The sequence below is a fragment of the Sapajus apella genome, unplaced genomic scaffold (assembly GCF_009761245.1).
Source record: "Sapajus apella isolate SASKATOON/1434 unplaced genomic scaffold, GSC_monkey_1.0 scaffold21, whole genome shotgun sequence".
Lineage (NCBI taxonomy): Eukaryota > Metazoa > Chordata > Mammalia > Primates > Cebidae > Sapajus > Sapajus apella.
This window is the reverse complement of record NW_022436961.1, coordinates 3991931-4018575: the sequence shown is the minus strand read 5'-3', so window position 1 is coordinate 4018575 and position 26645 is coordinate 3991931. Positions and strand designations below refer to the sequence as shown.

The 26645-nt window shown below is 40.9% G+C and overlaps 1 protein-coding gene across 2 annotated transcripts in view; it reads left to right on the top strand.

The window, feature by feature from the left end:
- Positions 1–7205: 7205 nt before the first annotated feature.
- Positions 7206–26645, top strand: part of IDO2 (indoleamine 2,3-dioxygenase 2) — a 62375-nt gene continuing 42935 nt past the window's right edge. For both annotated transcript variants that reach the window (XM_032288127.1, XM_032288126.1), the window contains exons 1-2: positions 7206–7464; positions 19517–19612. In XM_032288127.1, coding sequence (XP_032144018.1) covers positions 7366–7464; positions 19517–19612 — 195 coding nt within the window. In that variant the 5' untranslated portion in view covers positions 7206–7365. The remainder of the gene's footprint in view (positions 7465–19516; positions 19613–26645) is intronic.

Here is a 26645-nt window from a genome sequence, read left to right as displayed (position 1 = left end):
CAGCCTTTATTTATTTATTATTAAGTAAAGTAAAATAAGGAGGGATAGAGGTCATGGAAAATGTCAAGAAGAGAAAGAGTTAAAAAAAAAACCAAAAAACACGTAGGTTGTAATGCCGGATGCCTGAAAAGTTAATCAAGGAAAGGACTTAAATGTCCCCATTGAATTTAGGAACAAAGAAGTAATTAGTAAACGGACAAAAACACTCTCAATGCGCCAGCATTATCAACTCAGAAACCGAAACTCAGAATATCAGATGTTGCTTTCAGGAAACAAGTAAACGATGCCCTAAAGAGCTCGATTGTAGCCATTTTTTTTTCTTTTTCTAATTTCTCCTTGGCCCATTTCCAAAAAGCCTTACTACCCTGATTAATAGAAACGGAACCCTTGCTGTGCACTGGTACTGCTGTGATTCATGGAAAACTGATCATGGAACCCAAAATTCCCAGCCTTACTGTTAGGAAAGAAAGCCTCTGACCACAATTGTTTCTAACCAACTTCCTCTTAGTAAGTAAGAAAGAGTCCAGGCAGGGCTTCATGCAGGGTACAGCCCTGGGTTCCTTACTGTAAGGTAAGTTTCTGGGGCTGTGAGTAAGGTGGTGTCACCGAGAGCAGTGCAACGATCTACCTGACATGCAGACCCCCGTCCTAAAACTGTGAGGTCCATAATGAGACTGAGAGATCATTTATCCAACAAATATTTATTGAGTGCCAGACACTGGGCTTGCGGCTAAAGGAAAATACAAAGTTGGGTTGGATATGAGTTCTGTTTTCAAGGATCTTATCATCTAACAGGAAAGATGAGGTGACTGCATTGCTAACAATCAGGCCGGACAGAACTGGAAATGTGATGCAAATGAGGTACAGGTTGACTGTAGAATTTTGCAGAAAGAAAACAATTCTGAAAAAGTGTTCATGGAAGTATTAGCATTTGAGATGTGTCTTAAAAGATAAGTTGGGTTTCTGTTGAAAACGTGCAAAATTCTCTGTTCTAGCTATTTTTAAATATACAATATGTTATTGTTAACTATAGTCACTCTACTGTGCTACAGAACACTAGAACTTATTCTTGTTATGTAACTTTAATTTTGTACCCACTAACCAACTTATCCCAGTCCCTCCTCCCCCTACTCATCCCACCCTCGGTAGCCACTGTTCTACCCTCTGCTTCCCAAAACAAAGGAATGATCACTGTTTGAGTGACGGAGATGTCAATTACCCTGATTTGATCATTACACATTGCATACATGTATAGAAATATCACATGGAACCCTTAAATATATACCATTCTTATCGACCAATTAAAAATTTAAAAAAATTATAAACTTTGGCTGGGTGTGGTACCTCACACCTGTGATCCCAGCACTTTGGGAGGCTGAGGAGGGTGGATCACCTGAGATCAGGAGCTTCAGACCAACCTGGCCAACATGGTGTAACCTCATCATCTCTTCTAAAAATACAAAAATTAGCCTGGAGTGGTGGTGGGCGCCTGTAACCCCAGCTTCTCAGAAGGCTGAGGCAGGAGAATTGCTTGAACCCAGGAGGCAGAGGCTGCAGTGAGCCAAGATCATGCCATTGCACTTCAGCCTGGGCAACAGAGCAAGACTCCATCTCATAAAAAAAAAGAAAAGAAAGAAAAAGAAAACTTTAAAAAAACAGAAGTAGAGCTTTGTCGTGGTGACTGTCAAGAAAGTATTTTGGAAAGAGGCTGTAGTATGAATAACTAGACCAAAGAAACCTAATACCAGTTGTTTCAGGAGCAGTAAATTATTTCTGAGGGTGTGAGCAAGGGTCTTGCTAGAAAGGTGCTGAGGGGTCAAATTTCAGACATCATGCCAGGCCGAGGAAGTTTACACTTTATTTCATTAACAATGAAGCGTTTTTGAAAGTTTCATTGGCAGAACCTGAGATAGTTACAGACCCACAAGACACATGGATCTAGATTTTGGGAACAAGAAAAGTCAAGAGTGAGTATGCAGACTTGGGAATCAGGTATAATTAATGGTTAAGATTAGATAAAAATACCTAAGAACACTGAGATAGAGAAATGGTTCATTAATGTTGCAAATGTCTATATGGTTAGAGATGAAATCGAAAAAGAAGTCATAAAAACAAGGTTCAAATAATAGGAAAGAAAACCAGAAATACATGATACTAAGAAAGGAATGGGTGGGTGTGGTGGCTCATGTCTGTAATCCCAGCACTTTGGGAGGCTGAGGCAGAAGGATTGCTACAGCCCAGGAGTTCAAGACCACCCAGAGTAACACAGCAAAACCCCATCTCTACAAGAAATAAAAATAAAAATTAGCCAGGCAGAGTGGTACACGCTGAAGTCCCAGCTACACAAGGCAGAAGGATCACTTGAGCCCAGGAGGTGAAGGATACAGAAAGCTACGATCACACCACTGTACTCCAGCCTGGCTGGGCAAATGAGATCTTGTTTCCAAAAATAAAAAATAAGAAAGGATTTCTAGAATGAGAGGAAAACAACATGAAACGTGAGAAAAACAACATTCTCTGTTACATGGTAGGTGCTTTGCTTTAGTTTCTCATTAATTCATCAGGTCATGTCTCTGGGATAAACGTTATGTATTTCCTGCAGATATGGAAACAGAAGCTCAGAATTTTATGCCAGGTGTTGAAAGGCCATGTAGCTAATAGTTGATAGAACAGAGCCTCATACTCTGGCAGTCCTGAGTTAACAGCGGAAAGCCCTCGGCCAGGCGTGAGCCATCACACCTATAATCCCAGCATTTTGGGAGGTTGAGGCAGGCAGGTCACCTGAGGTCAGGCGTTCAACAATGGCTCCTAGATATCTCATAAGGAAACATAAATCAGTTAGTGTGTTTTAGGCGACAACCTTCAAAACTGAAACCTGTGCAAGAAGTGTTCAATTAGTTATCTGGGAACTTCCTGCTTTTAGCTTTCATATTTATCTTAGAGAAAGGGAGGAAGGAGAGGTGTATATGGATACATAAGCATTCAAATAAATGTTTATAATCTTATGACCAGAGTTTTAGGTCCAATGAACAAAAAGGCAGGGTCTTCAGAATTTCCCCAGTGCAATCTATGACCTGGACATTGTTATGCCGGGATCCACACTAAATGCTCGGATTACAGGGGTGAACCACCGCACCCGGCCCAAGACTTTCCTACTGTTAACTCAGGACTATGGGAGTGTGAATCTCTGTTCTATCAACTATTAGCTCCGTGACCTTTCAACGCCTAGCATAAAATTCCAAACAATGGCTTGGAAATTAAGATTCCTTAGCTCTAATCCTTGCTCTGCTAATAATTAATAGAGTGAAATCAGACAGGATTACTCACATGTGTGTGCCTCAGTTTACTGTTAACTGAAGAATGACAAGGTTCACAAATGTGGAAAGGAGGTTTTTTTTGTTTGTTTGTTTTTGTTGTTGTTGTTTTTTTTTTTTTTTTTGAGATGGAGTCTTATTCTCTTGCCCAGGCTGGAGTGCAGTGGCACGATCTTGGCTCACTGCAACCCACACCTCCCAGGTTCAAGTGATTCTCCTGCCTCAGACTCCCGAGTAGCTGGGATTACAGGTGCTTGCCACCACTCCCATCTAATTTTTGTATTTTTAGTAGAGACGGGATTTCACCAAGTTGGTCAGGCTGGTCTCGACCTTCTGACCTCGTGTTCCACCCGCTTCAGCTTCCTAAAGTGCTGGGATTACAGGCGTGAGCCACCACGCCTGGCTGGAAAGGAGAGGTTTCTTACATAAGATTGCAACCTGCAGAGTGGCCATGCTACAGTCTGGGAAGCATAGCCTCTGGCTGGAAGCCAGAAACAGGCACTTCCAGGGTCAGAAGAGTAAGACAGAGATTTATGCTGAATGGGGTGACCAAACATACATATTCAATAGGCTATAGGAGGAGTTATGAATATTTATGAAAGGAGAAATGTGCACATGTGCAATTTAGCTTCATGCCCCTTCATGGGACCTATGTTCAAAAAATGGAGGCCTTAGCAAGATCTGAAGGTGGAGCTTTCACCCCTCTGATGTCAAAGCGAAGCAGAGGACTTGAAACCCTCACTGTGCAGTCTCCACAGGCGCCAGAACCACTGCATGGTTGGTGAACCTGGCTGGTTGTTATGTTGAAACTGCAAAAGGGAAGGGTAACAGTCAGGTGCTTGTTTGATACCAAGGGTAGAGACTTTCAAAAGGGCTGGATTCTGTTCGGCCCTTAGGGAAGAATGTCTAATGAGAATTACCTAGAAGGGTATAATGAGGAGTGTCTGACATCCCCATCCAGTCATGACCTAGAACTCAGTTTTCATGTTTACTTTGGGATCCTCTTGGCCAAAGCGAGGTCCATTCAGTTGGTTGGAGAGCTTAGGGTTTCATTTCTATCTCTCATCACTAATCTGCAAAAGCTGGTAGTGAAACTGCCTTTGCAAAATGATGACTGAGACAGTGAAGGAGAGCTAACTTAATCTACTCCATCTTGCTTCTAACCTCTAAGCCGTCTTTATTCGTTCCTGGGCATAGGCCAAACTAACTTTGGACGAAACTTAGTTTATAGTTTTTAGTTTAAAACAAAGATAATAGCCCCTTCCTAAAACAGACCTTCTTCTTGCCTGGGGACTAGATTGCCTTTACAGCTAGTGCTTGACTTACGACCACAATTGGTTCCGACAGACTGGTCGTAACACGATTTGGTCGTAAGTTGAGTAGGCTATATGTACAGTACTGTGAAATGATGTTATAAAAATCTTTAAGTCATATTTTATCATAATTTTCTTTCATTAGTGTTATAGATCATAATTTTCTTTGTTCATTTTATGCCATTTTTATCATGTCTACACCATTTTGTTTCTTATTTTTACATTCGTCAGGTTTAAGTAAAACACTGCGTTACCAGTACAACTGGTTTAATATTTGCAAAACATACAAAATTACAAAATACAGGTGCATACAAAAATACAAAATACAGGTGTAAAAAATACCATAGGAAACATTTTCCCAATTGCAAAACATATCAAAATATATAAACATGTACGAAACATCTTATTGGCCGCTGGTGCTTGGCTGCAGATCGTTGATGTCGTCATCTGAGGCAGCAGTTGGGGATACCGGAGTTGGTTTTTTCATAAACATGGTGAGCTTTGTCTGAATTGTGTTTCATTTTTTCTTCATAAATTTCACGATACGGACGAAACACATCGTGTGCCATCCGTTCAGTCCTTGCAAATCGTTCGATGTTTGGGTCCATTGCTTCGAAATGTATAAGAAGTTTATTGGGACGGGTTTGATGAAAAATATCCAAGACACAAAACACAAATTGCTGTACCGAGTCTGGGATAACAGTTGAAATGGTGCACGCGGAGATGGCAGTGCTGCCGGAAGCTGGTCCGCACTGTCGTAGGCCCAGCTGGGCAACGTTTGTGCTGCCAGACACAGAGCAGTCATGGCTAGCGATTGTGGTAGTAAAGTCGAACGGTCATCAGTTGCATAGGTCGTAAGTCGATCAATACCTGTATAAGACTAACGTTAGCCACAAGTTGAGAAATTGTGTTTTAGGAGTCATACAGCTGGAGGATACAAGATTCTGACCCTTCCGAAACTTCTCCTAAGATCAGTCCTTGAGCTATTTTGCAGATCCTGCACTTGATGGATCAGTTCGCACCACCCAGACTGATAAAGCGGCTCCTCTGATCTTGTGTCCCCCACCCAAGAGCTGACTCAGCAGAAGAAGACAGCTTTGACTCTCTCTGATTTCAACCCTGACCCATCAACTCCTGGCTCACTGGCCTCCTGAAAGCCAGCAAGTTATCCTTAAAAACTGCTCCTGGCATGATCCAGTGGGTCAGGCCAGTAATTCTAGCATTTGGGGAGGCCAAGGCAGGTGGATTATAAGGTCAGGAGTTCAAAACCCCCTGGCCAATATGGTGAAACCCCTTCTCTACTAAAAAAAAAAAAAAAAAAAAAAAATAGCCAAGTGTGGTGGCACACACCTGTAATCACAGCTACTCAAGAGTCTGAGGCAAGAGAATTGCTTGAAGCCAGGAGGTGGAGGTTGCAGTGAGCCGAGATTGTGCCAAGGCACTCCAGCCTAGGCCATGGAGCTCCATCTCAAAAAATAAAAAATATAAAAAATAATAAATCTGCTCCCTGAATGAATGTTTATGGACGCTGATGAGTCATAATAAAACTCCAGTTTCCAGCACAACCTGCTCTGCGTGAATTGCTCTTTCTCTATTGTAAATCCCCTGTCTTGATAAATTGGCTCAGTCTAGGTAGTGGGCAAGGTGAATTCATCAAGCAGTTACAGTAGTGCCCACTTCATAAGTGAAATCACTTATCTTAGTGGTAGGGTCTTAAAAGTTGTTTGGTAGAAGTAGAGGATTGAGGTCCGACATGGTGGCTCATGCCTGTAAATCCCAGCACTTTGGGAGGCCAAGGGTGGATAACCTGAGGTCAGGAGTTTGAGACCAGTCTGGCCAACATGGTGAAACCCCGCCTTTACTAAAATACAAAAAAATTAGCTGGGTGTGGTGGCAGGTGCCTGTAATTTCAACTATTTGGAAGACTGAGGCAGGAGAATCCCTTGAACCTGGAAAACAGAGGTTGCAGTGAGCCAAGATCATGCCACTGCACTCCAGCCTGAGCAACAAGAGTGAAAGTGCGTCTCAAAAAAAGGTAGGGTGTTGAATTAAATAATTTGCTCATGCTATTTTCAAGTTTGTTAGTATTTATTATCTCATTTGCTGAACTTAGAAAACATATATTTTTCTTTAATGTGATCAAATATTTCAAAAAGTTACTATGCTATTTCTTAAATCGATCATAATCTTAGACTATGTTGCTCAAACTGTATACAACACTCTCTGAGCTTCTAACAAGCCCTTCCTCCCCTCCCTGCTCACCACAGATCACTGAAATAATTGCCGGCATGTAACTTCTAATTTTGATAGACTACTCCACTTCGAGTAACTCTGACCCATTTGTGAAAGTTCGTGATGGAGCAGGCTCCTGTTAGGGTACAGGTTTGATAAGTCACGACCACAGGTTTAGCACAATTCTCCTTTTCCAAAGTGGAACAAATGTCTCTGGGGTTAAAACCACTTTTCTCATATTGGTGCGTGAGAGAAAAGGAGAAATTTTTTTTTTGAGTTTGTTTGGTTTGTCTGTTTGTTTAATCGGCATGTTAAAAATCATTTACTCAGCCCTGTCTCAGGAGAGTCCATGACAATCTGGAATTCAACCTCAGAGCAAAGTTCTCCCCTGTGGCTGAGACACTGCTCAACTAACTGCAACCGAAGGATGCAACCTGGGTGTTTAATATATTATGAGCAGTTAATTCTTCAGTGACACCTTCCGTGCAGATACTTCAAACAAAATAATGGAGCTGCAAAGACCAAATGTGAAGACAGCACTGCCATTGTCTTTGGAAAGATATCACATATCTGAAGAGTATGGCTTTCTTCTTCCAGATTCTCTGGTAAGGATAGAGCCTTGGAGCAGGTTAGAATATGTTTCTTGAGATGCTGGTTGGTTTATTTTTTTTTAAATGTATGTGAATATTAAGATACATGCCATATAACCTGAGAAAACATGCTACAAGACACATAGATTATCATCACCATCAAAAGTTAAGTAACAGATACCACAGAGAACAGGTCATATGGAATATTTTTTGTTTCCATTTCTTTTGAGTAGATTGTCAGTTAGGCCAGAGATATTATAAGCGAATCTGTAGTTATCAAGAAAAAGAACGAACTAAGCAGAGAGAATTTATAAGAACAAATAGAACCTCAGCAACTGGAACATGGCACTTCCAAGGTACATGAGCTAAGGTCACAGCAAGACTCAAGCTCCTTCAACAGAATACCTGGAATTTCTGTTACAGATTTTCTGCTTTGCATGACTGCATGTGTGTAATGCAGGTCCCTCCAGGAGGGCTTACTTATAAACTGTTCTGGATCACTACCACTGACATTTCGAGGTAAATTAGTTTATCTTGACTGGCCAGTGGGAGAAAAAGAGAGAACATGAGGAAACTTGGGTGTTTTCAGGGCTGGTAAGAAGAATTAAGTCCAAGCAGAAATTTCTGGAAAGAGGAAGGAAACCTTGATAACAAACAATATCTCTTTCTTACATCTATTTAGGGCTTAACCTGTAATGCAATTGTTTCATCATTTAGCCCTTACCAACACTGTTTTTCTCATCTGGTGTGGTCCAATCCTAGAACATTAAAACTATCAAAGCATTTACAGACCATCAGGTGCCAGCCTGTCTTTGAACATCTGAGCTAGCTAAAATCCAAAGGAAATGACTTGCTCAAAGTCATGAGTGTCAAAAGAAGAACTAGTCCTGCTTGTAGCTCTTGACTTTTTATTATGAGTATTATTATTATATCCTAAATGTGGGCCAAGGCCACTCAGTTAAAAATCTTGGGATCCAGGCTGGACGCCGTGGCTCATGCCTGTAATCCCAGCAGTTTGGGAGGCAGAGGCGGGTGGATCACTTGAGGGTCAGGAGTTCGAGACCAGGTTGGCCAAGATGGTGAAATCCCTGTCTCTACTAAAAATACAAAAATTGGCCAGGCTTGGTGGCGCATGCCTGTAGTCGCAGCTGTTCGGGAGGCAGAGGCAGGAGAATTCTTGAACCAAGGAGTCAGATGTTGCAGTGAGCAGAGGTCGTGCCACTGCACTCCAGCCTGGGCTGGACAGACTCCGTCTCAAAAAAAAAAAAAAAAAAAAAAAACCAGGCTCCATTTTCTGGGGTATATATCCTGGTTCTCTGTCTCCCCTGAGAAAGAATTCACGACACGGACACACACGAGGAGAGGGTTTAGGAGCTGAAAGTTTAATAGACAAAGAAGAGAGAGAGAAAAGATTTCCTTACGCTGAGAGAACGGGTTGCCCAAGAGAGGGTCTCTGGTTTGAGGTAGAAAACAATGGATTTTGTACTGAGGCTTGAAGAGGCGGTGATTGATTTACACATGGCCCAGGGGATTGGTTTGACCAGCTGTGTCGTTTACATAGCCTGCGAAGACTGGCCCTCACACCCTCATCTTTTATTATGCAAATGCAGCCTCCACCTGGCAGCCGCCATGATGCCGGTACACGTGGTTTTACCTGAAGGGGGCCATGACATCTACACATCTGGTGACAAGGAAACAAGACCGAGGTCCGGGTGCAGTAATCACGCTTGTAATCCCAGCACTGTGGGAGGCCGAGGTGGGCAGATCGCGAGGTCAGGAGTTCGAGACCAGCCTGACCAACATGGTGAAACCCCCTCTCGACTAAAAATACAAAAATTATCTAGGCATGGTGGTGTGCACCTGTAATCCCAGCTACTTGGGAGGCTGAGGCAGGAGAATCGCTTGAACCCAGGAAGTGGAGGTTGCAGTGAGCCAAGATCTCGCCGCTGCACTCCTGACTGGGGGATGGAGTGAGACTTTGAGACTTTGTCTCAAAAAAGGAAGAAAAAAAAAAAGGGAAGAAAGAAAGAAAAGCAATGGCTATATTCAGTGTACCTGGCTCCAGGTACAGCTGCTGGAGTTTACATAGGAAAGCTCCTAGTTTGCATATCCATCAGGCTGCTTTTAGAGAAGAAATGGTTTTCTGCTGCTTTTCATTAAAGGAAAATTCCACTGAGACCTCCTTTACCCTTTCTAGCTGCCTAAAAATAATTTCTTTCATTCATTCATTCTTTCTTTCTTTTTTATTTTTATTTTTTTTAGAAAGAGACTCGCTCTGTCGCCCAGACTAGAGTGCAGTGATACAATCTCGACTCACTGCAACCTCCGCCTCCCAGGTCCAAGCGATTCTCCTCCCTCAGCCTTCCAACTAACTAGGACTACAGGCACATGCCACCATGCCTGGCTAATTTTTTTTTTGTATTTTTACTAGAGATGGGTTTCACTGTGTTAGTCAGAATAGTCTCTATCTCCTGATCCCGTGATCCACCCACCTCTACCTCCCAAAGTGCTGGGATTACAGTCATGAGCCACCGCACAGTTCCAAAAACAATTTCTTAGTAACTCCTATATTACTATGCACAGCCGAGTGGTCCCGAGGACCAGACTGTTGCCTCTGACACTGCCACCAGATGACTCAGTGTCCCAATTTGTTCTCCTGACATGCAGGACTCTCAGTGCTAAATCAGGAAAGTGCTGGGACAATTCTGATGAGTCAGTCACCCTAAGTTGCACTTAGTAGCTCCTGTGACTTTGAGTGAACCACAAGCATCCCCTGACCCTCAATTTTCACATTCACTGGATGGATATCCGGTGCCACCTCCACTAGATTGCTATGGAGAATGAATGTGAAAGCACTTTCATAAATCTAGTGTAGGGACCAGAAGCCAGTCTCTGACCTTGAGCCACTGCTTGTTAAAAACTCCCCTCAGTTTTTAACAAGCACTAACTCAATTCAGGAACATCCTGCCTGGTTCCTGTCTAACCCAATTCAGGAATATCCTGCCTAGTTCCAAAGGAAGAAAAGACCAAATTGCTCTTATTGGGATTAAATATGTACACTGAGCTGAGGAAATTAATACTACAAATTAGCTAAACGTGAAGTAGACCCACAGTTGTAGAGTTCCCCTCTTTGCTCTTTCCTCTTTTATAACTATGGAAGCAGATGAGAAACAGTAACAGCATCAAGTTCTTGTGACACTCCCTGCCTGATATGCTATGATTTCGTTGGTGGAATTTCCATTCCTGAGCTTGAATGCAAAACAGTCCCTTGGGAAACTGGTTTTACTTTGTTATGATCATTTTCCCCAGAGTTCTCAAAGTGTACTTCCTTGTTTCAGTTTTAATTTTCTTTCACTACAGTGATTATTTTCAACATCTCCCTTTCTGGGAAGATGTAGAGGAAGGACATTTTCATCAAAATCTGCCCCAGGTTGCTTCATAGATAAGGAGAGACCCAGCCACTAAAACGACCAGGGAGAAGTGTTGCAAGGGCAGATGGAGAATCACAATCAGCTGCCCTGCTCAAGGGGCACCAGACCTTACTTTGCTTTAGTTGAAAGGCAAGCGTCAGCATTGGGAGACTGCTCCTTCATGTCCAGTGACCCCAGAGAAGTTCCTTCGGTATCTCTTTCAGATGCCATTTTAATAGGTTTTTCATTACAGATAGTTGCTTGAATGTGTCTGAAGAAAACATGGTCAAGACAGTGACTAAAAACTATTCTGGTTTTGGAGGAGTCTGACTTGGTTTCAAATCTTCTATCCCATTGTTTCTATCAATGTTCAGACCTTTCCAAGCTCCAATATTTATTGTGGGAAATATGTACCTCGCCAACTCATACCCATAAATGTTTCATGAGCCCTACGTGTGTAGAGGGGGAATGGATGTGTGTTTCTGGAGGAAGGGGTAATGTCTCTTTAGACATGGAGAAGACAAAGAAATTAGCTTGGCATCAAGAAGGTTAGAATAGGAGACAAGAATGAGGATAACTGAGACCTTGGATGTGAGGCTCTGAAGTTCAGATTTTTTTTTTTTTTACCGAGTCCTGCTCTTTTGCCCAGGCTGGAGTACAGTGGCGTGATCTCTGCTCACTGCAACTTCCCCTCCCAGGTTCAAGCGATTCTCCTGCCTCATCCTCCTGAGGAGCTGGGATTACAGGGGTGTGCCACCACGCCTCTCTGATTTTTGTATTTTTAGTAGAGATGGGTTTCACCATGTTGGCCAGGCTAGTCTTGAACTCCTGACCTCTTGATCCTCCCACCTTGGCCTTCCAACGTGTTGGGATTACAGGTGTGAGCCACAGTGCCTGACCTGGAGTTTAGATTTAACGCATCCCATAAATGACATGATGCATCTGGTGTTTGAATAGTTTCCTCAAAGAATGTTACATGCAAGGCAATTTTGAGTTGTTGTTCCTGGCTACATGGCAAAAGTACTTGGGGAGTTTTTAAAAATACTGATATTGGAGCTCTACCTAGAATAGTTCATTCAGAATCTCTAGCATAACTGACCTCAGTACTTGAAATATGATTATTATAAAGATTAATCAACTTTTAATAATATATCCTGGCTCTATTACTGATAGAAATCTTTCACTTGTATATCATCTCCAGTTAATGAGTCCCATAAATTGAAAGTCTAGTGTTTAAATTTCTACATTATATTTATTTTTACTGATTATATTATTATTATTATTATTATTATTTTTGAGACAGAGCCTCTTTTTTTGTCCAGACTGGAGTGCAGTGCCACCATCTCTGCTCAGTCCAACCTCCACCTCCCGGATTCAAGCGATTCTCCTGCTTCAGCCTCCTGAGTAGCTGGGATTACAGGCACCCACCACCACACCCAGATAATTTTTGTAATTTTAGTAGACATGGTTCACCATGTCGGCCAGGCTGGTCTTGAACTCCTGACCTCAAGTGATGCACCCACCTCAGCCACCCAAAGTGCTGGAATTACAGGCGTGAGCCACCGCGCCTGGCCTATTTTTATTATTACTCTTTAGAAATTGGGGCACTACTAAAGCATGGTGGCTCATCATTAGCCACAGTATTTTCATGGAAAAATATTTTAAATGTGAGCATTTTTATTAAATTAGTAAAGATATATTAATTAAAAATTGGAAAATTTAGAAAGGTATGAAGCTGATAATTCATAGCCCCAACATAGAATCAAAATACCTTTGGTGTTTGAGAGTATTTAAGAGGCTGCGAGTGGTAGTTTGCACCTGTAATCCCAGCACTTTAGGAGGCCAAGGCGGAAGGATCACTTGAGCCCAGGTGTTCAAGACCAGCCTGGGAAACAAAGTGAGACTGCTTCACTACAAAAAATAAATTAGGCATAGCAACTAATAGCCTCAACTCCATGGGAGGCTCAAGTGGGAGGATCTCCTGAGCCCAGGAGGTCAAGGCTGCAGTGAGTTATGATTGCACCACTGCACTCTATCCTGGACAACAGAGCAAAACCCTGTCTCATGTTTAAAAAATAATTGTAATCGCTAGCTAATTTTGAGGTTGATTGCCATCCCAACCTAATATTATTTGTTCTGTTTCTTTAGTTTCAACTCAACAACCATTTCTGACTTTTCTATTCTTTCAGAATTTTTCTGGGCATTTTATTGTTTCCATTTAGCGAAAACTTATTCACTGGTCTCTATGCCTAAGGGCATTTAGGAAGTTGCTTAGGATACAGATGTGATAAAAAGAACAGTGTGAAACTCTCCACTCCTAGACATTACATTCTAGTCCTCATCTCCTGGCATTTAAGTCTTCCGTGATTCTTTTTTTTTTTTGAGATGGAGTTTTGCTCCTGTTGCCCAAGCTGTAGTATGATGGTGTGATCTCAGCTCACTGCAACCTCTGCCTCCTGCCTCAGCCTCCCAAGTAGCTGGGATTACAGGTGCCCGCCAGATGGGTTTCCCCCTGTTGGCTTGAACTCCTGAGCTGAAGTGATCTGCCCGCCTGGGCCTCCCAAAGTGCTGGGATTACAGACATGAGCCACCAGCTCGACCATTTAGATGCCTTCTCATGCTTTTCTGTCTTCTGAAACAGATCATCTGTCTGTTGATCATGACTCTTCAGACTAGAGACATTTTAGGCTGTATGTTTGGAACTGCATTTTCTAATCCCTCTATGCTTATTGTTCTAGTTAGGTTTTCTGTTTCTAAATGAAAATTTGATTTTCTGCAATTTCCCAAAGGGAAACTTAATTGAAATTTTCAAATGTATTAGCAAAATTTATTCATAGCCGCCTCTTACATTTCATTGAGTTGAATTTTTCCGCCTGGCTCAGTGGTTCATGTCTGTAATGCCAGCATTTTGAGAGGCTGAGGAGGGTGGATCACGTGGTCAGGAGTTTGAGACCAGCCTGACCAACATGGTGGAAGTCCGTCACTACTAAAAATATTTTAAAAATTAGCCGGGCGTGGTGACACACGCCTGTGATCCCAGCTACTCGGGAGGCTGAGGCAGGAGAATTGCTTGAACCCAGGAGGCAAAGGTTACAGTGAGCTGAGATCAAGCCGCTGGACTCCAGCCTGGGCAGCAGAGAGAGAGAGACTCTCAAAACAAATAAATAAATAAATAATAAAAGCAGAATTGAGCTTTTCTTATTTCTTGTTGAGGTTTGTTTATAAAATATAGTATTAATAATAACTATATAGAAAATGTTCACTTTGTAGTAGGCCCTGTGTTAACTCTGACTATACTTTTTAAATCTAAGCTTCACAGTAGTCTTGGCCAGGTGTGGTAGCTCACACCTCTAATCCCAACACTTTGGGAGGCTGAGGTGGGCAGATCACTTGAGGTCAGGAGTTCGAGACCAGCCTGGCCAAATGGTGACACTCTGTCTCTACTAAAAAGACAAAAATCAGCCAGGTATGATTCCTGTAGTCCCAGCTACTCAGGAGGCTAAGGCAGGAGAATTGCTTGAACCCTGGTGGCGGAGGTTGCAGTGAGATAAAATCACACCAGTGCACTCTAGCCTGGGCAACAGAGTGAGACTCTGTCTGAAAAAAAAAAAAAATCAATTAATCAATAAAATAAATAAATAAATAATTCTCACAATAGTCTTCATCATTTGCAAATGATCCATTTGACAATAAATGAATTCAGCACGACCTCTGAAATATATTTCCAAGGTGACCAATTTTCTCCATTTTTACCCCAGTTCAATCCACCATCATGTATCCCTTGGACTATTGCCTCCTTTCCTTGTTTCATTTCCATTATTGTCCAGCTGTAACACTTTCTGTGCATAGCAGTCAAGCGATGCTTAAAAATGAAAATCAGGCTAGATGTGGTAGTTTACACCTATAATCCCAGCAATTTGGGAGGCTGAGACAGGAGGATTACATGAGGTCAGGAGTTTGAGACCAGCCTGGGCAACATTTGGAGACCCAATCACTACAAAAATAAAAAAGAATTAGCTGTGCATGATGCTGCATGCCTGTGTTCCCAGCTACTTGGGAGGCTGAGCTGGGAGGACTGCTCGAGCCCAGGAGCTTGAGGCCGCAATAAGCTATATTTGTACCACTACACTCCAGTGTTGGTGTCAGAGTGAATCCATTCTCTAAAAAATGTAAAATGAAAATAAAAACTTGACAGTCTGTTCTTAAAAGCTCTTCCTACAGGGTTCCTGTGATGCTCACCAGTGCGTGTAATAGCTCTTTCTCCTTCACTGTACTGTGATGCAATGTCAGACCGGCTTCTTTCCATTAAAACTTAAACCTTTTATTTCATTTAAAATCATCCACTTCAAATTCTAATCTTTTTGAGTTTAAATTCTAATTTTTCTGATGTTAATATTGTGACCCAAGCTTCCTGTTGATATTTACCTGGTTTATTTTATTTTTTCATTTTTTCGCAGCTAGTTGAAGAAAAGAAAGCAGATATTTTATTTTATTTTATTTTTTGAGACAGTCTTCCTTTCTTGCCCAGGCTGGAGTGCAGTGGCTTGATCTCAGCTGATTACAACCTCTACCTCCCAGGTTCAGGTGATTCTCCTGCCTCAGCCTGCCAAGCTGGGATTACAGGTGCCTGCTACCATGCCCAGCTAATTTTTTGGGGAGACAGGGTCTTGCTCTGTTGCCCAGGCTGGAGTGCAGTGTCATGATCTCAGTTCACTGCAACCTCTGCCTCCCAGGTTCAAACAATCCCTTGAAGAAATCAGGCTAGACATGGTAGTTCACACCTATACTCCCAGCACTTTGGGAGGCTGAGGCAGGGGGATCACCTGAGGTCAGGAGTTCAAGACAAGCCTAGCCAACATGGTAAAAACCCATCTCTACTAAAAATACAAAAATTAGCTGGGCTGGTGGCACATGCCTATAATCCCAGCTACTCGGGAGGCTGAAGCAGGAGAATTGTTTGAACCTAGGAGGCGGAAGCTGTAGTGAGCCAAGATCAGGCCACTGCACTCCAGCCTAGAGTGAGACTCTGTCTTAAAAAAATAAAATCAATAAATAAGTCAGAGATCGTGAATAGGCTGTTGGACATACCCAGTTATGAATTAATTAGGAGTTTAAACCCAGGTTTGTCTCAGATCCTCAGGGACCGAAGACTTCCAGGTGATCATGAGTAATTTGTAGGTCTATACTTCTCCATATTTACAGTTTTCAGACTTCCCTGGGTTCTCATGGGCTTTCCATGTCATTTGTATGTTTAGGTTGAGCTCCCTGATCTTTTCCCCTCTGTAATTAGCTTCACATCTACCCCTATCTCAATCACCCAACTTGATCTTCACTCCCATCTGCTGATAAATTGAGTCCATAAAAAGTGAACTCCTTTAAACTCCAGATCTTCTCCTTCTACTGCTGCAAGGACAGACATTCCATTCTAGCTCTCTCTCTCCTCCTTCCCTTCTTCCCGTCCTTTGCCATTTGCTCCTTCTGCATTCAATTACTCTCCTCTCTCCTTTGTCTTCAGGCTTTTCCTCTTGCAATAGCCAAGTATAAACTGTTTAGATTTCTCTCTTTTTTTTTTTTTTTTTTTTTGAGACAGAGTCTCACCCTGTCACCCAGGCTGGAGTGCAGTGGTGTGATCTCGGCTCACTGCAACCTCTGCTTCCCAGGTTCAAGCAATTCTCCTGCTTCAGCCTCCCGAGTAGCTGGGATTATAGGTGACTGCCACCAAGCCCAGTTGATTTTTGTATTTTTAGTAGAGATGGCGGTTTCACCTTCCTGGCCAGGCTGGTCTTGAACTCCTGACCTCATGATCCACCCAGCTCGGCCTCCCAAAGTGTTGGGATTACAGGTGTGAGCCACTGTGCCTGGCCTCAGGTTTCTCATTCTTAAAAGATCTCTCTCAAATGTAAATTCCTTACTGCCTTATGGCTTTTCTTCAAAAATAATATACATTTTCTCTATTTTTCTACTTCCTCAGCACACTAACATTTGAACCCTGCATTTATGACCCTGACATAAATCCCTATTAAATGTACATAGATAAACTAATACTATTTGCAACTTCCTATTATTATTCTTTTTTTTTTTTTTTTTTCGCTTTTTTTTTAAGAGGGCAATCTTACTTTAACTTCGGAATGATGCATTTGACAGGATGATCCTCCACTTCTGTGAAATGCTCTACTGTCTTGAATTCTATAGGGTCATTCTATTCAGGCTCATTAAACGTCTGTCACTGTGTTTTTGATCTGTATTGCTGGAATCAGTTCCTCTGCCTGCTGTGGGAATATTCCCCCTTGTGCTAATGTACGCTTCTTCTCCTTTCATTTTTCATATTCTCTCAAATAGCTTTATACATTCTTGTGGTTTTAACCACAAGGTAGGGTTTTTACAGTAGTTAACGCTTTCAAATTTTGTATTTCTTGTTTTTTTGTTTTTTTTTTTTTTTTTTGAGACAGAGTCTTGCCCTGTTACCCAGGCTGAAATGCAGTGGCACTATCTTGGCTCACTGCAACCTCTGCCTCCTGGGTTCAAGTGATTCTTCTACCTCAGCCTCCCTAGTAGCTGGGATTACAAGCATGCACTATCACGTCTGGTTAATTTTGCATTTTTAGTAGAGATGGGATTTCACCGTGTTGGTCAGGCTGGTCACAAACTCCTCATGATCCACCCTCCTTGGCCTTCCAAAGTGCTGGGATTACAGGCATGAGCCACCATGCCCAGCCTGAATTGTATATTTCTAATATGACTTTTCTTCTGAACTTTAAAATATGTATCCGACTTCTCAGTACAGTCATATCTTTTGATTCCACTGGTAATTTAACTCAATATGTTTAAAAATGAATTCATTATCTTTATCCCCACTCTTTGACTTTAACCTGGATTTCTGTCTCAATTCATGCCTCCAACCATTCATTTGCTCACCTAATTCAAAACTTGGAAATCATCCTCACTTCCTCTTCTTCTTAACCCACAAATTCAGCTGTGCAGGTTATACACTTCGCTAGGAGCCCCAGATCATGGGGATAAATCAGAGATGAGTGAACTTTTTCTGAAGGGCCAAATAGTGCTTTAAGCTTGCCTACTGTATGGTTTCTGTTGCAAGCACAAACTCTACTGCTGTAATGTAAAAGCAACCATAGATAGTATGTAAACAAATAAGAGAAACTGGGTTCAAATGAAAATTCACAAAAATTAATGTAGTAGTTTCTGTCTCTTGGGTAAGTTAAAGTTGGGGGGGTCACTGAAATTCAGAGTACATCTCCCTTGGCTAAACCATGGGCCCAGAGTGGGCACATAATGGAGCTATTCGGCTAGTGATTTTCTTGCCTTAAGCCCCCAGCCCCAGATTTAATCATCACATAATTTCAACTGCATTTTCCAAATATATCTTGAATACATGGCTTCTCCTTTCCAAATTCACTGTCATTGCCTAAGTTTAGTCCTTGAACAGTATTTTAAAGACTTCCTTGTCTGACTTTATATCTTAAAGTCCTACAAATTTATCTTCCTAAAATTCAAATCAAACCATGTCATCAACTTAAATTAAGGGAAAATTCATATATTCTACACACAGCACATTTCATGTAAACTTTCTAGGCTCATCTTTCATCATCCTTTTGCTGCAAGGTTTTCTGCTCCTTAGCTCAGCAAAATCCAGGATCTTGTCTCACGACCAGGAAAAATTAGGCAGGTAGACACAGTGAAGGATTAGGATGACAGAATTTATTAAGCAAAAGGGGAGCTCTCAGCAAAAAGAGGGGTTCTGCTAGCAGGCTCCCACCTCACAATGGAGTACCAGGACTTTCACACATGAACTGAAAAGGCTAGGCTCCTCCCCAGCATAAGGCACAAATTCCTGGTGCTTCCACAGGTTTTCCTAGTACACATATGGGCATGCCCAGGCAAGCCATAGGTAGTATCAGAAAAGGCAACATTCAATTGGTTAAAAGACATTATTCAGAAAGAATAATGGGAAATTGGGAAAGTGTGGGCAAACAGGGGAATTTCTCCCTCTGGGTCACAGGTTTCATCTGGGACCAGCAGTTGATCTTTCAGCCTTCAGGCTGTTTTATGCTTGAAGGTGGGGCTTCACCAGGGACCCTTTCCTATTTGCCTAGGCATTTGTCTGCCTCCTGCCTCTGTCACTTTCTCTTGAGTTTTATATTTTAGCAACATTGAGTAACATTGTTTCCCAGGGAAGCAGCCACATCTGTTTATCTGCTATCCCCTTTACTTTTACTACCTTCCTTTCTTCACACCTCTACCCAAAAAAGTCATTTCCATTCCAAAAACTGGGCTTAACTGTCATATTTTTTATGTATATTTCCCTTTAATTCCTCACAACAGCTGACTGAATTAACTACATCCTCTTCTTTGCAAGTTCTTTGGCTTACACACATATCAGTAATTAAACATATTTTACTGCATTGGCATATATCTAACTAATGTGTTTTTTTTTTCCCTTACTGAACCATACACTCCTTAGTCATCTGTGTATCTGAGGTGCTTAGCACAGGGCCTACCTAACATATGGTGCATCCTCGATGTTAGTTGAACTGCACTGACTTGAATTCTCCTGAAGACTGAAATCTGAAAATAGCTACCCGTAAAAGCCCCTTTCCAGAGAGGTCTAAAATATTTATATGTTTCTATTTTAAATGCAGAAAGAACTTCCAGATCATTATAGACCTTGGATGGAAATTGCCAACAAACTTACTCAATTGATTGATGCTCACCAGCTTCGAGTTCATGTGGACAAGGTATTCTTTTCTTCACCCACTCATCACCATTCGGTTTTCATCATCATAAAACTTTTCTTTCTTAGCCTTGTGGAAGTCCATCAGTTGGCCTGGGAAATTGATATTACCGTTGAGCTTGTCAGCAAAGCTATCTCACCCTTCCTGAAAAACAGAATGATCCCATCAAACATATGCTGCATGTGTTTTCCTAAGGTTGCCAGAGCCAGCACAAAACAATGCCTGACACGCATTAATCACTCACCAAATGTTTGTTTAAAAAAGAATCTGGTTTGGAATTAATAAACAAACTAATGGAGAAGGTGTGGCCTAAGAAGGCCAGTTTGGGAATTCTCAGATTCCTCATTCCATGTCAAGTGATCAGGGCTCTGTTATTGCTCAGTGGGTCTACCTCGATTTTGTCCTGGGTCTTATAGAATAGTTGAATGGAGGGAATTTCTGAATTATAAAATGCAGGGAATTTCTGAATTATAAAATAGAGGGAATTTCTAAATTATAAAATTAGCCACAGGTTCTACAGAAACATCCAATAAGCCAATAAATTCCACAAAAGTATGTATTAGGCTGTTACAAAGGTAATTGCAGTTTTTGCCTTTACTTTTAATGACAAAAACCACAAATACCTTTGTATCAACCTAATAGGTATGTAATCTTGAAAAAGTTACTCAACTTTGTAATCCCATTTCCTTATTTATAAAATGAGAGAAATTCTGATCTCATGGTATTGTTATGAGAACTAAACCACTATCAAAGTGGCCCTTTTGTAGTTCTTGCCATGTGATAGCATTCAGTATACATTCATTTCTTCCCTGTAGTCTCTTCTCCATCTGTCTTAATCTTATCAATTTGGAGTGCCACATAATTGCAGAAGTCCATGAAAAGTTTTCCATTCTCCAAAATTCCCCTTAGCTGATGGATAATATTTAATGTCTATAATTATGTATTCTTTTAAAAATACTCATTGAATGCCTGCTCTCTAGAACCCTGTAAAAGATGAATAAGGGCCTGCCTTCAGTATCTATGAAGATAGCAACTAAATGGAGTAATTTCCTACAAATCTATCTTTCTAAAATTCAAATGAAACCATGTCACTGATGTTTCTCTGACATGACCAAAGAAATACAAAAATAAGAAAAGAAAGAAAGAAACTATCTGTAAGCAAAGAAAAACAGAGAAACGTTCCAATGATGGAATAAAAACTTAAAGGATTTTTTTGATTGTATTAAGCAAATCATGTCTAAGATCCAGAAATAAGTTTACAGAACCCACGTCAGGCATTTAACCAAAGCAAAGGGAGACTCCCATGAGTTCTCCTTTCCCATCTCAGAATAGCAGAGTAGAGAAGCAAGGGGAGTCTGGAACGGTTGGCAGGAGGGCAGCTTAGAAATCAGTTTGTGAACTATGAGGTCCTCTGCCACATACATTCACCAGGCGTTATTTGATTAAATTGCCATGAAGGAAGAGAAGGACTTGTTAAATTGGGGCTTCTCCTAGCAGAGCATTGAAGTCAGTCCCTATTGCTTCTTGGCTTTTGGCCAAAATTGAATGTGAAATCAATCACTTAACATTTGTAGTGGGTTTAGGCTGGCTGTGGTGGCTCATGTCAGTAATCTTAGCACTTTGGGAGGCCAAGGCTGGTGGATTGCCTGAGCTCAGGAATTCAAGATTAGCCTGAGCAACATGGTGAAACCATGTCTCTACTAAAAATAAAAAAAGTAGCTGGATGTGGTGGCACATGCCTGTAGTCTCAGCTACTCAGGAGGCTGAGGCAGGAGAATCGCTTGAACCTGGGAAGCGAAGGTTGCAGGGAGCCAAGATCATGCCATTGAACTCCAGCCTAGGCAACAGAGTGTGACTGTCTCAAAAAACAAAACAAATAAACATATATATATGTATATATATACATATATATGTATATATATACAAAACATATATATATATATACATATATATATATATATATACACATATAAAACATATATATACAAATAAAAATTTTTACTGGGTTTGATAGTGTCTTCCTAGAAGTCATGTCCATATAGAATCTGTGAAAGTGGTCTCATTTGGAAATAGTGTGTGCACAGATGTATTAGAGTTAAGCTGAGGCCATACTGGATTAAATTCTATATGATGAGCGTCCTTGTTAGAAGAGGAAAATTTAAACACAAGGACATAGACACAAGGGAAACACCACATGAAGGTGAAGGTAGAATTGGAGTGATGCATTGACAATTCAAGTTGTGCCAAGGATTGCTGCCAGCCACCAGGTGTTAGGAGAGAAGTGTGGAACAGATTATCCCTCCGAGGCTCCAGAAGAAATCAGCTCTGCTGATACATTAATTTGGGAAGTCTGTCTTCCATAACTGTTGTGGAACAAATTTCTGCTGTTTTAAGTCATGTAGTTTGTGATCATTAGTTATGGCCGCCTAGGAAACTAACACAACAGTCTTAGTCTTCATCCCTACTTTTAATTGCCTATGGTGGGCATCTGTAATCCTAGCTACTCAGAAGCCTGAGCAGGAGAATTGCTTGAAAGTGAAAGGCAGAGGTCGCAGTGAACCAACATTGCGCCACTGGACTCCAGCTTGGACGGAAGAGTGAAACTCTGTCTCAAAAAAAAAGCTAACAAATTAAGACCAATTTTTAGAGTTTACTACCAAAAGCTGAGACTGAAACAGTTAGGAATTGTTTGTCAGAAGCAAATATAATAGTTTCCAGATACTGAATCAGTTAGGAATTGTCTGCGAGAAGCAAATATAATAGTTTCCAGAACCACAGATGGAGCTATAGACAAAAACATGTGTTCTCTGGATCCTTTACTTGCTACAGACAACACAGTAAGTGAATTTACAGCTTTGATCTTACAGTGCACCTAAGCCAACCACCTTGTCTTAGAATGCCTCAACATACCCCTCTGTATCTGAAACAAAATATATTAATTGGCTTAGACCCATCCACTCACATTTCCCAGGAAGGCATGATCAGAGAAAGCTATGCAAGAAGAAATTCAGCAGTGTTCTGGAAATACAATAAAAACATTCATATTAGACGCTGATCCTAGTAAAACTAACCTTCATTCATGAATTTGAATAGATACATTAAAATTACCAAATAATATAGATAATATGAGCAACTCAAAAAGAAGAGGGTAGTCCAATTGGCATTCAGAACGAATGGCCTCCAGTAAATAATTAAGATGATATTAGTGCTTTAAATATTCTATGACGTGTATCCAGCGTATTGCCTTCATAAACTAAGTGAAAGCTGATATACAAAAGGAACCATTATAACTAAAAAAACACACACATCCAAAAACTCCTCAACATAAACTCAACGAACTCAGTAAAACACTGATTGCAAAAAACATATATAGTGATTTAGGGACTTCCTTGAGAAATTTCATAAAGCATAAAGCAAAAATCAAAGAATGCAAACCGTCAGAAAAATAAAATATATAAAAAAGAGAAGTATAGGTGATCCAAATTCCATATAATGGAATCCCATCAACAGATAGGTGGAGGAAAAGTAAAACTTCCAACATGTAAGCACAAAATTTTTAGATCTTAATAAATATTTGAATTTTTTATATCAGAAAGATGGTGTTGGGGTGAGGGTTAGGGGACACATATAAATACTCAGATGAGACTTCAAATATTCTAGCATAAAAAATCTGCAAATTCTTAGAAAATGAAAAATAGTTTATTTACAGAGTAAATACATAGGACTATTTACCTGCAATGCTAAATATTAAAAGACAGCTTCTTTTCTTTTTTTTGAGATGGAGTTTCACTATTATCGCCCAGGTTGGAGCACAGTGGTTTGATCTCGGCTCACTGCAACCTCTGCCTCCTGGATTCAAGCGATCCTCCCACCTCAGCCACCGCAGTAGCTGGGACTACAGGCATGTGCCACCCTGCCCAGCTAATTTTTGTATTTTTCGTAGAGATGGGGGTTCTACCATGTTGACTAGACTTGTCTTGAACTCCTGACCTCAGGTGATCCACCTGCCTCGGCCTCCCACAGTGCTGGGATTACAGGTGTGAGCTGCCATGCGCAGCCTAAAAGACAATTTCATACCTATTTTGTATGGCTAAAATTTTGTTTTAATCTGGCTGTATCAAATGCTGGAGAGGATGTGTAGCAATAGAGACTTTCATTCATTGCTGGTGGAAATGCAAAATGGTACTGCCAGTTTGGAAACTAGCTTGGCAGATTCTTATAAAATGAAACATAGATTTACCATACGACTCAGCAATAGCATTCCTAAGTATTTATTTAAGTAAATGGAAAATTTATGTTCACAGAAAAAAAATCCATATGTGAATGTTTATAACATCTTTATTCATAATCACCAAAAAAAAAAAAAAAAAAAAAACTTGAAGAAAACGCAATATCCCTCAACAAGGGAATGAACAAACCAAGTTATAGTAATTGTAAATTGTGGAATAGATAGTGGAATAGTATTCAGGGTTACAAATGATTGAGCAATTAATTTGTGCTTATGACAGGGATAAACCTTAAGTACATTTACCTAAATGAAAGATGTCAGTCCTACATTATATGATTCTTTTCAAATGACTTTCTGGAAAAGGCAAAACTAGAAGGATTAAAAATAGATTAATGGTTACCAGAGACAGGCAAGGAATAGGTAGTTGATTGCAAAACTAATATATAGGGGACCGTTTAGCATGATGGAACTGTTTTGTATGGTACTCAGGTGATGGATATATGACTCTATGCATTGAAAAACCCATAGAATTGTATGTCATAAAGAATGAACTTTCACGTATGCAAATTTAAAAAAATAAACCAGAATATTGGGAGGATACCAGGATGGAATGCAGACTCACTCTGACAAATAAAACTAACTAGACTGTCAGCAAACTAACACAGGAACAGAAAACCAAACACCCCATGTTCTTACTCATAAGTGGGAGTTCAATAATGAGAACTCATGGACACAGAGAGGGGAACATCACACATCGGGACTGTCTGGGGGTGGAGTGAGAGGGGAGGGAGAGCATTAGGACAAATACCTAATATTGCATGTGGGGCTTTAAATCTAGATGACAGGTTGACAGGAACAGCAAACCACCATGACACATGTATACATATGTAACAAGCCTGCACATTCTACACATGTATACCAAAACTTAAAGTAAAATTTTAAGAAGTGAAAAAAAATAGTACTACAAATGCACGATATAACCTCAAGGAAGAGAGTAGGGAGTAGAGAAAGGAACGAACTTAAATTACTCCAAAACAGTGTTGTGACTAGAATCTATAAGGCTAACGGTAAATGAAACTTACATCAGCACTATATTCTAGTTGGTAAATCAGTTTTTCATGGGGTACAGGTGAACAATTCTGAAACTGCTTTACATACAGGGATATCTTTGCATTTTGCAGATATTTCTTTCTTTTCTTTTCTTTCTTTCTTTTTTCTTTTTTTTTTTTTTTCTGAGACAGTCTTGCTCTGTCACCCAGGCTGGAGTGCCATGGTGTGAACTTGGCTCACTGCAACCTCCGCTTCCTGGGTCCAAGTGAGTCTCCTGCCTCAGCTTCTTGAGTAGCAGGGATTACAGGTGGGTGCCACCACACTTGGCTAGTTTTTTTTTTTTTTTTTTTTTTGTATTTTTAGTAGAGACAGGGTTTCACCATGTTGACCAGGCTGGTCTAGAACTCCTGACCTCATGATCCACTCCACCTCGGCCTCCCAAAGTTCTGGGATTACAGGGGTGAGCCACCGCACCTGGCCAGCAGATACTGCAATTTTTACAAATTGAAGATTCGTGGCAACCTCGCATCAAACGAGTTTGTCAACCCCATTTTTCCAATAGCATGTGCTCATTTTGGGTCTGTGTGTCATATTTTGATAATTCTAACAATATTTAAAACTTTACTATTACATCTGTTACGGTCATCTGTGATCAGTGATCTTCAATGTTACTGTCTTAATTGTTTTGAAGGTGCCACAAACTGCCCCTGTAAGTCCTGAAACTTAATTGATAAATGTATGTGTTCTGACTGCTCCACTGGCCAGCCATTGCCCCATCTCTCCCCCCTCTCAGGCCTCCTGATTTCCTGAGACATAATGATATTGATATTAGGCCGATTAATAACCCTACACTGGCTTCTAAGTGTCAAGTGAAAGGAGTTGCATGTCTCTCACTTTAACAATCTAAAGCTAGAAATGATTAAGCTTGGTGAGAAAGTCATGTCAAAACCAGATAGGCTTAAAGCTGGGCCTCTTTTTTGAAACAGACAAGCTGGGAATGCAAAGGAAAAGCTTTTGAAGAAAATTAAAAGTGCTACTCCAGTGAATATACGAATGATAAGAAAGCAAAAGAGCCTTATTGCTGATGTAAAGAAAGTTTGAGTGTTTTGGATTAATCAAAGCAGCCACAGCATTTCTTAAAACCAAACTCTAACTCAAAAAAAGCCCTTAACTCTCTTCAATTCTACAAAGTCTGAGAGAGGTGAAGCAGCTGCAGAAAGAAAAGTTTTAAGCCAGCAGAGGTTGGTTCATGAGGTATGAGGAAAGAAGCTATCTCCACAACATAAAAGCGCAAAGTGAAGCAGCAAGTGCTGGTGGAAAAGCTGCAGCTAATTATCCAGAAGATCCAGCTAAGATCATTGATAAAGGTGGCTACGCTTATTTTATTTATTTATTTAGAGATGGAGTCTTGCTCTGTTACCCAGGCTGGAGTGCAGTGGTGGAATCTTTGCTCACTGCAACCTCTACCTCCCAGGTTCAAGCAATTCTCCTGCCTCAGTCTCCCAGGTAGCTGGGATTACAGATGCCCATCACAATGCCTGACTAAATCTTGTATTTTTAGTAGAGATGGAGTTTCACCACATTGGCCAGGCTGGTCTTAAACTCCTGACCTTAGGTGATCCACCCGCCTCAGCCTCCCAAAGTGCTGGGGTTACAGGCATGAGCCACCATGCCTGGCCAATGGCTGCATTTAAAAACATATTAAATGCAGACAGAACCATCTTTTATTGGAAGAAGATTCTATCCAGGACTTTCATA